Below are 18,027 nucleotides of genomic sequence, written 5' to 3' on the forward strand. Positions count from 1 at the left end.
TACTCTGGATCTCTTACGGTTAATAAATGCTGGGTTGATGGGTGGTTGATCAAGTCAGTCAGTGTGCAAGCAAAACAAGAGATAGCAACGAGACTATGAGACAAGATTAAACGTATCAGTGCTAAGGAACACCAAAGCCAAAGGTGGTCACAACATGATATTATGTGCCTATGATAAAGGGGAAGGCGCAGCTGCTACAAAATGACATGACATTTAGACATGACTCCTAAATCAGCAAAATAGTTTAGGTGTCAAGAATGTCTACAAAAGTTCATAGACATCAACAGGAGATCTCCAGAATATCATATTACATTTTAACTATCAGAGTGAGGGAACAAATAAAAGTAGCTATACGTTCCGTCAGTGAAGCGCAAGAACACACGTCAGTGATTCGAACAAACGGCTTCGTAGGCTATAGACTACTATTATTCTATACCTGCTGACACTTGACGTATCCGACAATTTGGTAACTCTAATGCTAATGTAGTTGATGATGTCTGATTCTATACCATGCCACTTCCGTGTGACGATGACCAGAGCATCGTGAAAGCATGAGGTAGCAAGTGTAGGGTGCTTGTGTTGGATAATGAGACAACTTTCAATAGATAGGCTAGTATAAATGACAATGGTGAAGCTAGGATTCTATCCACATAATTTGTTACCGGGGTGGTTGCTTTCCCATAGAACTGGCAACCACCATTCAAAAGCGTAGTCTACACAATAAGCTACTCACAACTCTCGTATTCAAAACATGTAGGCTACTCAATTGGTAAACGTCATCCAAATAATGCCATTGGGACAAAATAAAAAACATTGTTTACAATATGGTCTTAATAAATGTCAACGTTCTGTCAAGACACGCAGGTTCTCAGACATAACCCACCATTTATTCGTGCATTCTACCACCAGTTCCTGGTAAGTCGCAGCAAACTGAAACTTCGAAGCCCTCTTGCCGACGCGCTGAAGTCTCTTCCATACCGAAGTCATGACTGCCGCCGATTTAGCCTTGTTTTTCACGGAGACCCAGTGGAAGACATGGGCGAAGTCAGTTTAGCCTTGAACAGTGCCTTGGTGTCCTCCCTTCCAGAACTAAGATTCCACTGGCAACAGCGGCGCTACAGTTCGCAGCGCGCAGTTCACTCACATGTACCGAATGTCAAGCAGTGCAGTAGGCTACAAAACAGAAGCACGCTGCAGCATCTGAGGAGGCGTTCACATCCAACTCCGCACACTCACAGTGTAGGGCTTTAGCCTATCTCTAGATACTGTAGGCTATTTCATATTTTACCATTGTAACATCACACATTTCATTTTATGGCACTGCATGAACATGAAAAGAATAGACTTATTTTAGGCTACAGCGTAAAAATAGACCAAACAAAAGCCTGGTCTAACTTCAGCCTAAAGAAAAAGCGCCTAAGCATATTGTAATGTCATATTGATTATGAACAGAGGAAGATATCGCATATATAGTGCCTTCATAGGCTACTTATGCTTATTTATCATGAGTTATTGCTTGGGGAAACCATTTGTCATCATGAGGCTTAATGCGTTGAAAGATTTGTTAAAGGAATATGCCCGCCAGGATGGCATGTTGATGAAAAACTGCACACAACCTGCGTCATTTGTGTGATCAGAGTTAGTAGAAAGAGTTTTTATTATTTTGCTTTATTGCTTTCAAAAAATAAGTCCTGTCCGACAGTCTGAACGGAGAGCACATTATTTCTACTGCATGCGCAATGCTGTGTATTTATACTCTGTCAGGTGGGCCGTCTATAGACACCGACAGCTGGGTAGAAGAAACCAAACTAACATTTAGTCCTATTGGCAGCCAATGTTTTTGACTCCGACAGTCACAGTTGTAATGTGATAAAGATACACTAGTCCATTTATCCTGTATAATTCTGGTCCCAAAAATATTTGTGTATAGCTCTTTCAGTAGCCTAGTTGTATCTACCCATAGCCTACCATGTTGGTAACATAGTTCATTTTCAGAGAGTATGCAGCCTACTGATGTTTTGTTAAAGCCTTGGCACACCAGTAACATCTAGAGAGGGATCTTGAGGCTCTTTCTCTGTGAGCTTCCACACTCCCCTTTGCACCACCATTCTGCCAGTATCAGCTTGTTAGCCCTCTGTGGAAAACCAACAAACAAGAACAAGTACTGAGTGGGGTCAAGAAACTCACTGGGGAGTCCAGATATATTTTTGGCATCATTATTTCCCACAAGGAAACCACAGAGATGGATCATTCCAGAGGCTAACAAAATGACGGTTAACATCCGCTATTAATCCAAATGGTTGTATTTCATCTGGAGATATGTTTCTCAGGAAATAGAATAAGCATAAAACACAGTGTTGAACACATATCACACTTATCAAAGTTAATGTTACAGTGCTGATAATATTTGCAGTGTTAAGTTTATTGTGCTGAAGATTGCTTTGAATGACTGAACATCAGAAAAGTTCCGAGGAGAGTAATCTCCAAAGCACATCTGATAGAATAATAAAATCACATGTTAATTAATGTTATAATAACTTTGTGGTTAGGACCATGTTAGTTGTTCTTAATCATATCACCGACTGCATGAGAGAAGTCAGAGACAATGATGCAGACAAATAGAGAGAGGGAGAGAGAGAGTCAGAGAGAGAGGGAGAGAGAGAGAGAATGGGACCCCAAGTATGTGACCTCACCACTGTATCCCTGGAGAGCAAGGGCAGCTGGGAGATCATCTGGAGGGTCCATTTCCCCGCTCTCAATGGTCCACTTCCTGTGAGTTAGATGTTGCTAGACTTCCTGTTTTCCAGCTGCAGGGAAGCAGATCTCTGCCCCAGTGCCACCTGGGAAGGCAGACCATGCCAGGGTGGAGGTGATATTTCAACAGCTGGCACCAAGAGGCCACCAGGCCTCGCCTACTGAAATATCATGACTTTTTTTACAGCATGAAGTGAATGAGGACTTCCACATGGAGGGAGAAAAACATTGAACTAAACATTGCCAGATGACAGTCTGATGTAAAACTGTTTCATCAGCTGTTCTAACAATCATAACAAATGTATGGTTGAATGTAGAATATGATGTTCACAGCTGCATGGGAAGAAATGAAATGGGAACAATCTCAACAGAAACGGGCACAATCTCAGCAAGAGGGTAGAAATATATTTATTTAATTTAATATTAGCTCATGATTAATTTTAACATTTGCGTCATTGAGAGTTTGGATTGTCATCAGTCTCATGATACAAGAAAGGTGAGCAAAATATCCTCTTCGGGCCAATGAGCCTTTGTGATCTCAACATGGTTTATAGTTTCCTTATTATTTCATGGACTTTTCACATTTTGTCCATTTTGAAACCAATTGGTAAGAACATCTATGGAAGTGGCACTTCCCCAGGATAAACATTCAACCCTCACTATCTTTTAAGGTAAATGATTACGCTTTCAAGTTCATTTGAATTATTAAGTTTTGCATTTTGCCAAAGACTCAAGAGTGATGGCAGTAAGGAAAGCCTCTGATTGCCTTGAAATGTGTCTCTTTTCATAGCAGTGGAAAAACACATTGTGGCGACATAACGGGCGATAAGTGGCATGCTTCAAGTGACCTTGATAAATTTAGACATGAAGCGCCACACACCTGTCAACTGTCTGTCAGACTGGCAGTGTGGCTGCATCACAGATACACACACACAGGAAAAAGTTAACAAGGTTACTGAAAAGCTTAGCGCTCATAAAGTACACTCAATGCATTTTCACCATAATGAATTGTGCCCAAGGTATGTATAGAGCTTTATGCAAACTGTCATAGGCCATGTAAGCATATATTAAAGTTACACTGGTCATGTAGCCTATTTTGCAGACCCTGAAGTATCTTGGTCACGCTTGCTCAATACTGAATACTAGAAAGTAACACCACAAACATCTAAAGCAAGTGTGGAAGGCAATATGACACCTGTCCCATAATGCATTGCGCAGGGTCATGTGAGCTGGAGGGGGAAACTCCCGGGTGCCAGGAAAATGAGAGAGCGTCTTTGACGCGGCGGAGAGCTTCCTCGTGATTCCACAGCTGCTGATGGGAAGGGCCATGGTCATTTAGGTGACCCAAATTACCTGAGTGTTTATTTGTTATTACAAAAGAAACAACAACACCACCATGACTCCACTGAACAAGCTCTATCTCACTGAGTTCTCTACAACAATACTTTTGTAGATTATTGTATTGTAATGGGTCATAAAGTCCAGAACAATGTATGTGGGTATTCAAACCTTTATTTATACTCGTAGGGCATTGAGGTTTCCCTCATTTACAATGACGACGACGGTTATCTGGTCCCTGTTTGTCACCATGGTAGTTTTATTTAGACCTGTGTAGCCATCACTCATAAAGATCCCTTGAGGTAGAGCGTGGGCTGAGTCACAGGCCAGACAGAGCCGCGAGGCTTTAGGATAAGCCTGAAAGAGACAGGTGACCGCCAGAGCGCTTCATCCCTGTTTCAACACCTGAAAAGCCTGTGTGTCCTAAAACTGACCATGGGGCACCTCAAGGGGGGATCTGAAGAAGGGCTGAACTGCTTGTGGTCTGAGTAGTGAGTCCACAGTGTGGTCCACAGTGATTGCACAGCGCAGTGAGGGAGCTTAGCTTATCTTCCTAACTGAAAGGAACATTGTGAAGTTGAACAATTGAGCTGTTCCCTTGTGATGGGGTTTGATAAGGATCGGGATGAATATTTGGACTCAGTGTGGGAACGTCCCATTTTGATGATGATGAGAAGCTTGCACACAAACCACGTAATCGTTTACTCATGTCCGGTACACAATATCGAGTGCTTGTAGCATTAAAGCAAACATTTTCTGTCATTGTCATGTCAGCAAAAATATCAAGGGTCAAGTCCCTTGACCTAAATTTTTTTTTAAGAATTTGAGAATTGCCAACTCTCATATGAATAACAATTGTAATTTAGTCTTGTTGATTTAGTAAATTCAAAGGAGACTGAAACTAAAAGGGTCAGTTAGTTAATACACCATCACTCTGTACTATTGCTTAGCACAATGAGCTTTAGTATGTTTAAATGCTACCCCTCTCCTTATTCAGAATGCCATAAGGTTGCCATGGCACCTTCTGTTGTACAAGAGAGCCATTGAATTGTCCATTCATTCATCACACTTGTGCATTCAGGAGCCGTGTCCAACACCTCTGAAAGAAAATCACAGTGCAGCTAAGCGGGCCTCCGCCCATAAGCCCAACAAAAGGCATAGAGCAGACGGACCAGGCCCAGACCTCTGCATGACCTAAGAGTCCGGATGACCTAATAAGAGCAGCTGAAACAGGGTGTTTATGTTTGCCCTGCTGGGTGACAGGCAGGACGCCTGGGCATTCAGCACTGGGCACAAGGACTGAGTCATCATGCCGGGCATAACACGGCACTCAGGCAAAGAGACCAGCCGCACTCAGAGACACCAGAGAAAGCCACATTGTCACCGTAGAGGAGACACTATGATGCACAAAACATGGGCAGACAGACACATACACACAACCAAACATGCTTTATATGAACACCATGAAGAACTATTTATTTACAGTTGTAAAGTATTTATTTTATATTTGACCCAATCCCAGCAGAAAAACTGTACTGTGTGCTTGACGCATATTCCCAACCATGAGTTTATGATGTTCCAACTATTGTCCAGATAGAGTGGCTCTGTGTCTGGAGAGTATAGACTGCCCCCTACTGGTTTAACTCACTAAGTGCTGCAAGTAGAAGTATTTGGCCACTATGAAACTGTAGCTAATTGGGCCAGCAACATATCACAAGTTGATTTTTGGTCTTGTCCATGAGAACTTGGACTTGGAGCAGCATAGATCAATTCAGTTAAATTCTTATGAAATCTCAAATCAAATCAGTTTACCAAATTAAATAAACGCCGGACAACTATCTTTAAAGGGATATTCCACCATTTGGGGAATTACGCTCATTTTCCACCTCCCCTCGAGTTAAACAATTTATTTTTACCTTTCTCCAGTTCGTCAAGCCGTTCTCTGAGTCTGGCGATACCACTTTTAACTCCAGCCTAGCATAGATCATTTGATCGGATTAGACCATTAGCATCTCGCTAGCTAGCATCACGCTTACAGTTTTTTCTGAATGCTTAAACACAACCGTGGTTCTTATAGCACAATTTCTAAAACTATTAATACTTATAGCAAAACCACTCACTGAGTTTGCAAAACTAAAAGCACAAACACTGCTTTGCACTCAGTTTGCAATTTGGTAACACACACTTTGCACAACTGTAGGTACAATCCACTGCACAGCACTCTTTTTGCGGAACTGTAAACACAACTCACTGCTTTACACTCAATTTCCAAATGATCAACACACTCCTAAATCTATACACATGTATGGCTATTATTTACACTATTTTGCAAACTCTCTGGCACACTTTCTCATGTGAAAACTGTTTTAGATAATTAGTTCACTTTGCAATCAGCCTAAGCACTATAAATAAGCCACAGGTAATGTACAATGGGTACAATGGAGGGAGCAGGAAGAGTAAGAATTAGAGGAGGCCGAAGAATAGGATGTGGAGGTGAATAAGTAGGAGGAAGAGGACACAGAGGTGAAGAAGTGAGTGGGAGAGGATGACAAGGACAAGGAGGTGAAGTTAGAGGAAGAGGACAAGGAGGAGCAAGAAGAGGAAGAGGAAGAAGAGTGAGAAATAGCCCTTTTACAGGCAAAAAAATCAGTTTACATGTGGGGATATTGACCAGGCATCATGTCAGGCCTGGATACGGCATTCCAGAAGATATTTTCCCCGTCGCCTTGGACTAGAGGACATTGCATGTGATGTAGACGAAATTTACGAAAAGACGACACGATGTAGACTGATTTTTTTTTCTCCGTGAAATTGCTATTTTGACTTGGAAAAACACACTTGTGTTTGTTTTAATGCATGTAAATAAACACCAATACTTGACGTTTGGATCCCTGTATGTTTACAGAACTATGACAAAAGTATGACCTCAAACTGACATAGCCTACCTTGTGCACAGAGAAAGCAAAAGCCAGATGTCTGTTTTTTATTCATACCATCAGTGTGTAGTTGGCACATTGTGTGCTTATTATTGTGATGGCTTGTGTTTACTGTTTGATACGAAAACACCATTTTTACGAAGGTGTGAAGAGTTAAGCAAGGTGTGTTAGCTTTTGCAATAGAACTACAATGTTTTGCTGATTTGGTGAAATGTTTTCCTATTTGTGTGTAGAGTTTTGCAAAAATAGCCATAGTTACAAAAAATGTGCTTAAGCAATCAGAAAAAACTGTAAAGCTGCAGTTGGCAAGTCTGACAGATTGAGGGGACTTGGCCAAAATGTTGAATGTTTACAACTCTCATGCCCCTCCCCCACTACCACAGAGCACCCTCTCATAGAGTTCATGCTCGTCATTGCGCTTCAGACTGCACCAGACTGTGATACAGTCAGAGCTCCTACAGCCCTGCTCTGATTGGACCAGAAGAACCGGGAGCTGTGGATTTTTGCAAAACAAATAACAGGCTCTAGGTGGAGGTAGAAGTGCAGGGTTTTTTTCTAAAACCGGCTGATTTATGATGTTCTGTCGGAGCATAGTGTAGGTTTCAGTGAATATGATCAAAAAAATCTTGCCAACTGCAGCTTTAAAAGTGACTAAGATTCCAGTAATTTTCCTATTGAAAACTTGTCTCTTCTGAAGTTAGAAAGTGTAATAAGACTAACGGAAAATTAAACGTGGTGATTAGGCTGATTTGAAATGGAACTATACTCTAAACCTAATGATAGGTTCCCTTTGTATGTTGTAAGTATTTGCATCATAATGGATTGTTTGGATCTAGCTTAATTACACACCCTGTACGATACCCAGAATGCCCTTGTTTGACACCGGGTGCTTTAACACTGGGCTTGCTGGTATCCACTTAAGGAACCTTGACAAAGGCTGACAGGCCAAAATGTTGGGATAAATAAAAGTAAAGAGATAGAGTGTGCGGTGAAGTTTTTCATAGGTGCTGCGTGATATTGTGCTGCTGGTACATTCGCAACGTTCCTTGATTATTATGCCGGAATGAGAGTATAATTTTATTTAATGATCTAGGCTGGAGCTAAAAGTGGTATTGCCAGACTCAGAGAATGGCTGGATGAACTGGAGAAAGGTAAAAATCAATTGTTTAACTCAAGGGGAGGTGGAAAATGAGTGTAATTCCCCAAATGGTGGAATATCCCTTTAACTCAGTCTTCTCACACAGAAACTCTAGTGATATCAGACAGAGCTGATAATGAATACTGGATCAATTCTGTTCTACATTTCACCACCACCTAAAATGAAAATACAGTAGTGAGCTAGTCATAGCATAGGAGAAAACAATGGTGATTTGAAGACATAGCAAGACTGCATATAACAATACTATTTAGACATAAGTATAAGTATACTCTTTTGATCCTGTGAGGGAAATTTGGTCTCTGCATTTATCCCAATCCGTGAATTAGTGAAACACACAGCACACAGTATACACACAGTGAGGTGAAGCACACACTAATCCCGGCGCAGTGAGCTTCCGGCATCAACAGCGGTGTTGGGGAGCAGTGAGGGGTTAGGTGCCTTGCTCAAGGGCACTTCAGCCGTGCCTACTGGTCGGGGTTCGAACCAGCAGCCCTCCGGTTACAGGTCCGAAGTGCTAACCAGTAGGCCACGGCTGCCCCCTAAGGACATGCTCTCCTGCTTGGTATTGTAAACATTTTTCCCCATCATCTTATGTTTTTAGTCACACTGTTTATAATGTAGGGGTACGCAAACCTTACAATCATCATTATCATCCACAGAGGGTTTAATCAAGCCTGAGTACACCAGGCCCAACTAATCAATGATCCGAAGACCATTGTGCTGATTAAATTAATGAAGCATAACTTCATTCATTCAGACAGAAATGATTTCAGATTGTCAACACAACTCATGTTAACACATACAAGATGACAAAAACCAGGTCATGTAAACAATACCACCATGAAACTCAGTCAGTGCAATATGACACCACGGTGTCATTGCTTTGGGTCTTCAGGGCCTGTGGGTGGGGTATCTGCAGGCTGGTCAGGGGGCAACTCTTCCTGCCCCTTCTCTGGTGAGGGCTGAGGAGGAGACAGGGGCAGGGGCACCTCTGGCGGGCAGGGGGAGATGGTGGAGATGGGCAGGGCATACTCGGGTCCCTCCTCGGGTGAGTTTGGGTATGTGTGGTCCCAGCCCAGCACCATCTCGTCCAGGTCCACGCCCTTGAGCTCGGTGGTGCTGCTTGGCCGGCTGAAGAGTCGGATTAGCGCCTGCACCTGAGGGAGAACCCAGAACGTCTCGAGGACGACCAGGAGAACCACTAGACCCACAACCAGGTAGCCTGGACAAGGACAACAGGAAGGTCAGAAGAAAGTACTGCCCATCTAAACACTGCCATTTCACACTCATGATGTCTCTTGCAAATAAATCTTAATGCCATGTTTTTTTCCAGGATAAAGCAAACCCACTGATAACCAATTCGGTAGCTATTTGATCATTACAAATCTGCACATAACTAGTGTTCTTCCTCCCTTCCACTATTAATTTGCACAAATTATTCGACTGGATAACGACAGCCTATTATCTCACAGTTTGCCTGTGTAATGGGTTTTGGTTTATATTTGCACCTGCCATTTGGACTGGAAAATGTTTTATCCAGATGTGAAGATGCATTTAACACAGCCGGGTATTAAGTTCAGCCTATTAAAAGCTGTGCTCTCCCGTCTGAATAATTTCAGCATGTTCATTTCACAAATTAAATCAGTGAGCTTGTCATTACATTTAGATTTTTACATTTATTTTTGTAGTATGTTTATCCACAGCACCTTGTAGTACAGTACAGTTACACGTCGTCATCAGTCCTGCATATCAGGCTCATGGCCTTGGGTGCATTCACATTAGTCTATTTCTAAATCAGTTAAGCACGCCCACACGCCATTTCTAGCAGTGGATTCCTCTGGACATTTCCCAACAACACTGAGACTTTCTCTAGACCTGCATGCATTCTGCAGAGCCACAGATGAAGACTGTTTAACATGTAATTAGAAGAAGCAAAGGAGATTGAGCCCAGGCAGACCTAATTGTGGCCACCCCTTCTCCTATTAGCCAGCCATGAGAAAAGTGCTGTTTACTAAAGTGTCTGCTCTCCATCTCAACTTTAACGCTTTAACCCTAAACCCCGTTTAAGATTCATTCATATGTATGTATGTATGTATGTATGTATGTATGTATGTATGTATGTGTGTGTAAATTATTTGCTGTTGTGAATACTTGTGATAAGAAACAACAACCTCTAGTAGAACATGCTTACGTAGTTATGGATTGTGAAAAGGCTCACCCAGTAAAGCAAAGATGGGTGTCTGTCAGGACACAGAGAAAATAACACAGTCCTCTAATGTTCCAAAGTTGGGGGAACTTTCTTGGCTTCTCCAGTCACAATGGTGAGGGTCTGGATCAGTTCTCAATGCAAGCGCCTCAGCATTTCCATACAAGCTCTCACACAGCAACTCCAGCACAACAGGAACTGTGATTTTGCAACAAAGCCTTGTACACTCCCAAGAGCTGAGTCACACACTCACATACTGTACAAGACTCTCAGGATACGCACAATCACAGAGTGGTTCCCGTGAGAGCCTCACAGCCCAGTTGAACCTGTCAACAACGTCCATTATGCTGAAAGTTGTTTCATCTTTGAAACAGAGCAAATTTCAAGAGAGGAACTCACTGTTTAATGACCTTGAGGGGAATTAAGTTGCAAAATGCAAGTCCCTCTGCGAGCAGCATTTAAGCATAGCCATATTATACACACCTGATAAAACATTACCTATTTAGAGGAATCAGAGATTGATTAATCAAGATAAGGATTGCCTCTGAAATACAACTCCAATCCTTAGGAAACAATGGGCAAAACTCAGACAAAGCATATTCTTTATTACTTGTATGTGACGCAATCATGCGGACCTGGTGTCAGGTGTCACAGCAAGGCAATAGGCCTACACAAGAACTACATTTACATGTATTAATTTAGCAGACGCTGGTTTTATCCAAAGCGACATTATATGTCAATTATATTAAAAGGGCCATTGTCGATTCGGGGAATATATTAAGTGCCTTTCCCAAGGGTACAACACTGGAAGCCAGGAATTGAACCCACAACTTTTCAGGCTACTGCATGCTAGCCAAGCTCCTTAACCACTACACTACCACTGTACCAAGAACACCATTTCTCGAGGTAACGTAGACAGATCATAATAGGTGCGTTTGGCAGGTAGCTGCAGGTCTACTCACAGGAGGTGGCCAACTCCAGGCCTTGTCGTGTTGCCTTGCTGTGCGTCCGCCCCGGCAGGTAGTCCCCGAGGCCGATGGTGCTCAGCGAGATGAAGCAGAAGTAGAGCGCCTCGAGGAAGTTCCAGTCGCGCTCCAGCAGCGACAGCACCACGGCCGGGAGCAGGAAGAACACCACGCCGGTGGCGCCGGCCAGAATGCAGGCATAGATCAGCGCAGCGCGGCTCTTGGAGAGACCCCAGCGGGTCTGGAGGTAGAGGACGGGCCGGCCAGTAACCCAGGGGAGCAGGGCATGGGTGAGGCAGGAGAGGAGGAGCAGGGTGACGGGGATCCCCAGCATGCAGTAGAGGATGCAGAAGAGGCGTCCTTCGTCCGATAGGGGCATGGTGGTGCCATAACCTTGGGGCCAGAAGTGCACAGGTGATCAACCCCAAATGTTAATTACCTATCCTTGCCTATTTTTAGTGGGTATACGGAGATGGTGATGCTCATCACATAGACTACACTGGTTAGGGGACTTCAAAGCTGGATCCTCAGGGAGGAACACCAACCCCACACAAACTCTCTCAGTGCAGTGCAGTGTGTTCACAATCTCTCTCTCTCTCTCTCACACACACAAACACACACACACACACACCAATGTTGTTGGAAATATCACTTCTGATCATCTTTTTTCCAAACACAATCTCAAACACCCCCATGGCACCTCCACTCCGCACACAACCAGACACAGACAGAAGGACTGACGCAGAGCAAACCTGATTTAGCATCATGAACATTCTAATGACACTGATTTTAGTCAGGTGTTCTTAAAGTGAGAACAGAGATGATAGGTTTGCAGTGAGGGTGGGGACAGGACGATAGGACTAATGACTCCAATGAAGGTGCATGAGCTACATCAAGAACTTCTTGGTGTTATTTCTTTTAAGGTCCATAACTGGCGACTGAATTTAGGAACAGCTTGAGGCACTTGCCCAAAGGGTTGATTTAGTCTAAGGAGACTATGCCAGTGTTTAAGAGTTGATAACAGTCTACTGAAACTGTGCCAATGTGTTTGCTTCAACAAAGGAACAGGATGTTGGCCGACACACCCTGTGAGATAAAATATTAATTCCATTCCATTGCATCTTTCATGCGTTATATGGTTAGAAAACACAATTACAAATTGATTAACAATAAAAACTAGAAAATGTAATTCCAGGGAATTACGAGTGCATGAAAATGCAAAAATGGCTGCTGAATGAAATATTGTTGAATATTGTCTAAAATATAATCTAAGTAAAAAGATGGAGGTCAGATAGAGAAAAAAGCTGGCGGGGAGCCATAATTGATGACAGCTGACAGTTAGAATGGCCGAACAGTTAAATAGTTGAGTAGTTTAAATAGTTAAATTATTTTATTGTGAATTATTATATTGAGGACTTATTTTGAAGTTGAAGTTGAGGGCAGAGGAAACAGTTGGCGGGAGTCATAGTTGATGACAACTGACAGTTTGAAAGGCTGAACAGTTAAATAGTTGGATAGTTAAAATGGTTAAATTATTTAAAATGGAATTATTGTAGTGAGGAGTTTTTTTCTTTGAAACAGTTGTGGGCAGAGGAAACAGTTGACGGGAGTCAAAGTTGATGACAACTGACTGTTGCTAGAGTAGTTATGGTGGTTGCTAGGTTTTAACTGTGAATGTGGTTGCTAGGCTGTTGCTAGGGTACTTGAAGTCGTTGCTAGGTTGTTGCTAGGGTGTCCATGGTAGCTGCTATCAGAAATAAAGGAGTTACTACAGTGGTTTGCTAGTATATGTTCATGTTGGTTGCTATGGAAACTGACATAGATGCTTAATTTCAATGGTTGCTAAATTGGTTGCTAGGTAGGTGGTTTAGGGTAGGCGGTTTAATATAGTAGGCTGTGAAACAGTTGTGGACAGAGGAAGCAGTTGAACAGGATCTGTAGTCTTAATAGAGCCAGATTGTATGCTTAATAGTCCAGGCAATCTGTGAGAAAAAAACACCCAACCCAAAACTAATTGGAACAGAAATTATTTTTGTTGTATTCAGTTCATGAAACCTTTTCATATCACATACCAAAAGTCCATGAAAATCCAAGTGGTGGAACATTGTCAAAATTGGAATTATTTGTGCATAGGTCAGTGGCAAAAAGCTGCACCTTTGGCAGTTTTATTGAACTTTCATAGTACAGGGGATATGTGAAAATTAGGTCAAATTCTTTCATAAAGGCATGAAACTTGGTGAACTTGTACGGTTTGGAGCCCTGTACATTTTCAGATATAAAACCATTATCAAAAAACCCTAATGGTCGCCGTGGCAACCATTAAATGTTCCACTATAACTGAATTACGCCTATTCTTCATTATATCTCCTGAAACAAACATGGTATCTCAGAACCAATGATGCCTACAGGGATGAGCAGTATTTATTACATGTATTCCATATTTCAAATACAAAATATATTGTATATTCGTAATTTGTATTTGACTGGGTTGAAAAAAACGGCTTCGTATTTTGTATCAAAATACTTTATAGGTATGCATTTTTGTAGTTTAGAATATTGACAAATATTTTTGGTAAAACCAATACTTTTGGTGATGTGATGACATCATAACTGACTTGGGCTGACTTAGAGTTTTAATTTGCCCACATTTGTGATAATATTGAGATTCAGGAAGATGATCCAGTGCAAGTTGAGTAACTTTAGGCGGGTCAATATAGGGTTCAACATCAAAAAATTGATACAAACGTTTTTTTTATGGATTCTGGTACATGGTTAGACATGCTAAATAACATACTAAAAATCTAGTAAAATCTGACCTTGAGAAATGATGGCCACCAAAATGGCTGCCAAGAGGTTATAATGGCTATGGGCCCTATCATGACAGTCAACAGCACAGCGCAAAGTGTATAATCATCATGATGCAACTAATTGTACACTCGAGTTTTTCGTCATCTCTTTTATTGAGCAATGCACCAAGGGGTGTAGCCATTAACGACCTAAGGAGGGGTCTAGCGCATTATCTAAAAATCACTATCGTACACTACCTAAAACGTATTACGCCACTGACCAAGAAATACCTGGTCAGAAATCCATGGCGAGTTGTTTATCTGTTATTTTAAGAGTGTTTTATCAACAGTGATGGGCGGGTGCACAACTACACCCTGCTTTTCTCGTCCACAGGAACGTGAACCAGCGCACATCCATGCAAAACATTACAAATTACATGATTACAATGGGGAACATAATAATTATAATAAAGATATCAGGAAATACGTCTCACAATGAGTAGTTTCACCATTCACCATCATTTGCAAATTGTTAATGACAGTTAAAAGTGAATAGGCGAGAGGCACATATGGAGCACATCTGAAGACGCACTGTCACGAGATGTAAGCAACTCCTCTGCAGGATAAATGTCCTTAGGTTTCTTATTCAGTCATTTAAACACTATTGGTGTAAGTGTTGCCTTTTTCAGGCTATTTTGTCAACCTATTGTCAGTCAATAGCGTAATTAACTGTGTAACTGTTTTGTGTTGACTATGACACCACAGAGAAGTTAGTTTTACTTTGCCAATGAGTTCAAATAATAGACGAGTGCAGATGCGTTTATAGGCTATACTCTGCTAGGTTTTAAAGCATGGTTTAGTGGAATACCTGTTCCATACAGTCTCGCATGCAAGCAAATTCCTTCAAATGGGCCGCTGACTACTACAATACCGATGCGCTGTTTGAAGTCCAACTGCTTGCTGTTAAAGGGAATGACAGATGTCACTCTCATTGGTTTAAAGGATGTAACGCCCAAAACACACCCATGACTAACTAAGAAACATAAGATCCACTTTTTTGCGCCAGGTGCCGCACTTTTGAAAACAAAACCACACCCAATGTGGACTGGACAAACCCACTAAGCTATTTGCCAGTGACCATGCGTATTAGACAAATATAGCCCTATATCTCAATTACTATTCAGCCCACAGGGGTGAATCTGAGGACAAATGATGGTCAAATTAAACAATAATATGATTTTAAATGTTAACATTGAACATTTTGGAATGCTCTAGCTTTTTCAGCGATATATTAAAATCTATGTGTTTTCATACAGAGTAAATGCAATACAGGAATATGTACCATGTCCAAGGCATGGAGGAAGATAATACTTAACTGGTATCATATCTCATCTAGAGGGCATATGCTTTTAGAAAATATATAGTTTAGGGTGTTTAATTTGTTTTCCATAGACAGTATAGGCTAAAATGTATCCGCTTTACACAAGATTCGCCTATATATAATATAGGGCAATGTATTGTGCATGGCATGGAGGAAGATGGGAAATGTCTTAAATTGTGTAATATCTCATCTAAAGGGTATATGCTTTCAGAAAATATATAGTTTAGGGTGTTTAATTTGTTTTCCCTTGACTATACATGCCAAAATGTATCCACTGTACACTAGATTCGCCTATGCAGAATAGAGGGCAATGTGTTGTGCATGGCATAGAGGAAGATGAGACATGTCTTAACTGGTGTTATATCTCATCTACAAGTAATATGCTTTCAGGAAATATATAGTTTAGGGTGTTTAATTTGCTTTCCCTAGACAGTATATGTCAAAATGTGTCCGCTTTACACTAGATTCGCCTATACAGAATAGAGGCCAATGTATTGTGCATTGCATGGAGGAAGATGGGACATGTCCTATTTGGTGTCATATCACTTCTAGAGGTTATATGCTTTTAGAAAATATATAGTTTATGATGTTTAATTTGTTTCCCTTAATAGTGCAGGCCAAAATGTATCAGCTGTTCACTTAATTCACCTATACAGAATAGAGGAGTAGCCTATGTATTATGCATGGTATGGAGGAAGATGGGACATAAGCTGATTAATGCTATATTTCATGTAGGGCATATGCTTTTAGAATATGTATAATTTTGGCTGTTCTATGATTTTGGTAAAACCATGACCCATGCATAGGCATGCATTTTAATTATTAATCTTAAACTTTATTTATTAGTATAGCATGCACCTTTTGCCAGACGTCACAACAATAGTCACCTCTTTGGAGGCTAGCTGCAGTTATCTGCACCTGTCTGTTGAATTTGGGCATCATCATGTCCATCTTCAACTTTGCCTTTACAATTTTCCTTCATTCATTCACTTACATAAACATACTGTGCTGTCTGATTACTGTTTTAGCCAAAATTGTGCAAAGTAAAGAGGCATCATACAGGCCCCTCTGATTGGACAGACAGTCTCAACAGATCGGTCAACCCCCCGGGCAAGAGGTCAATTACTATAAGTCTTGGAAAATAATGGACTGATACTTTCGTGTGATATACTGTATATGATTCAGTGACCTCTAAATCAGACCACCAAAAACACTTTCCTAGGCTGAATAATGCTTAACTATATGTTTGTACAACTTTAACATTGTGAAACACTTAAATGCAAAAACACACTGGCTCTATTTAAAGACTGAACAACCATTTCCATTGATTCAAAGGATATAAAATAAAAAAATAGACACCAATTAGCAACAAACAAGTCTGAAATAAGCCTGAGAAATGTACTAACTCTTTGAAAATAAAAGAATGTTCCTCAACAATGCAATATTCTAAAATTCCATTTTAAGTTAGATGGGATCAGATATTCTTTAGAATGCTTATTTTACAACATTCTAATTACAGTTTTGTCAGTTTTTGCTGAAGGATAATGCCTAAAACAACCCTCATTTTAACATATTTCCACCAACTGTATTTTCATGGACTTTTACTATGGTGTTTAGATCACCAATTGAAATATAAAAATGTGAAAATAAATTCTGTTGCAATTAGTTTTGGGTCAGACCTTACTTTGCCTGGACTATAAAGCCTGAGACAGACAGTTGCTGGAGGTGGCCGGAACACTTGGCATAGGATTCTAAGTGCCCTACTGTGATGTCATAATCACCAATGTTAAGTTTATGGGGAAATTTTTAGTAGTTTTTAATTAATAGTTCAAAAAATATAAAAGTTACAAAGTAACTTATACAAAGTAACTTTTATACGTAGAAGGAAAAAAATAAGAATAAATCGGATAACAGTAGAGTGCATTTTCATGCCCTCTAATTGTTTACTAACGAAAAACACAAACAAACGATTAATACAAGTCTATTATTGATGTTTTACACAAAGTAGCAAGTGAATTTCTAGAGATCTGACATTGGCCTCTTTAGAATAAAAGAAAAATAGGCTACTTCATCAAGCTAGTGTCTGTGTTCTTGTGTGTTTCACCTGTGGTTGTAAGAAAGGTAGTGACGAAGAAAAGCGATGATGTAAAGTCAAAGTTGTAATGGTCGCTGTCTGCTTCCAGCACTGCGACTCCGCTTTTCCCGACGGTGAGCACCTCTTGTAGCAGTGTGTCCAGTCGTTTCTCTTGAAGACAGCGGTTTTCTGAGAGAAACCTCGTTCGAAGGTGCTGCACTTCGGTCACCAAATAGTTCTCGCCAGACTGCTCAAGTGCCATAAAAATAAGTCCGCCAAATAGTAAAAAGAGAAGGTATCCAAACAACAGAAACGGGAACGCGTTTTCTCGAACAAATCTTACAGTTGAGTCCCAACAGCGGGCCATACTTCAAGTCACTTGTTGGCTGTGGAGGGCAGATGAAAGACTGGGCATCTATCTTCCGCCT

The 18,027-nt window shown here is 41.1% G+C and overlaps 2 protein-coding genes across 7 annotated transcripts in view; both read right to left on the reverse strand.

Moving 5' to 3' along the window:
* ehbp1l1a (EH domain binding protein 1-like 1a) overlaps positions 1–1,170 on the reverse strand; it is a 46,747-nt gene extending 45,577 nt beyond the window's left edge. For 5 of the 6 annotated variants that reach the window (XM_076289447.1, XM_076289448.1, XM_076289449.1 and 2 more), the window contains exon 1: positions 884–1,170. In XM_076289447.1, coding sequence (XP_076145562.1) covers positions 884–987 — 104 coding nt within the window. In that variant the 5' untranslated portion in view covers positions 988–1,170. The remainder of the gene's footprint in view (positions 1–883) is intronic. The other variant, XM_076289452.1, reaches the window with a different exon arrangement.
* A 4,885-nt stretch (positions 1,171–6,055) lies between these two features.
* Positions 6,056–17,966, reverse strand: kcnk7 (potassium channel, subfamily K, member 7). Its single transcript, XM_076288410.1, has 3 exons — positions 17,630–17,966; positions 11,356–11,751; positions 6,056–9,409 (listed from the first exon to the last, which is right to left on the reverse strand). Exons 1-3 carry the CDS (start codon positions 17,964–17,966, stop codon positions 9,063–9,065), a joined length of 1,080 nt encoding a protein of 359 aa, XP_076144525.1. The 3' UTR covers positions 6,056–9,062.
* Between the last annotated feature and the right edge of the window lie 61 nt (positions 17,967–18,027).

This window comes from Alosa pseudoharengus, unplaced genomic scaffold (assembly GCF_046254945.1).
Source record: "Alosa pseudoharengus isolate Yale_2024_CS ecotype anadromous, Long Island Sound unplaced genomic scaffold, YU_APseudo_1.1 YU_APseudo_1.1_scf_17, whole genome shotgun sequence".
Lineage (NCBI taxonomy): Eukaryota > Metazoa > Chordata > Actinopteri > Clupeiformes > Clupeidae > Alosa > Alosa pseudoharengus.

What these genes read in the sequence shown, in the direction of transcription:
- kcnk7 (XM_076288410.1), bottom strand. Translation starts at nt 17,966, where the DNA reads ATGGCCCGCTGTTGGGACTCAACTGTAAGATTTGTTCGAGAAAACGCG. An exon ending in TACCTTTCTTACAACCACAG is followed by an intron (nt 11,752 to 17,629) that starts GTGAAACACACA and finishes TCTGGCCCCAAG; the next exon opens with GTTATGGCACCACCATGCCC. An exon ending in CCTGGAGTTGGCCACCTCCT is followed by an intron (nt 9,410 to 11,355) that starts GTGAGTAGACCT and finishes GTCCTTGTCCAG; the next exon opens with GCTACCTGGTTGTGGGTCTA.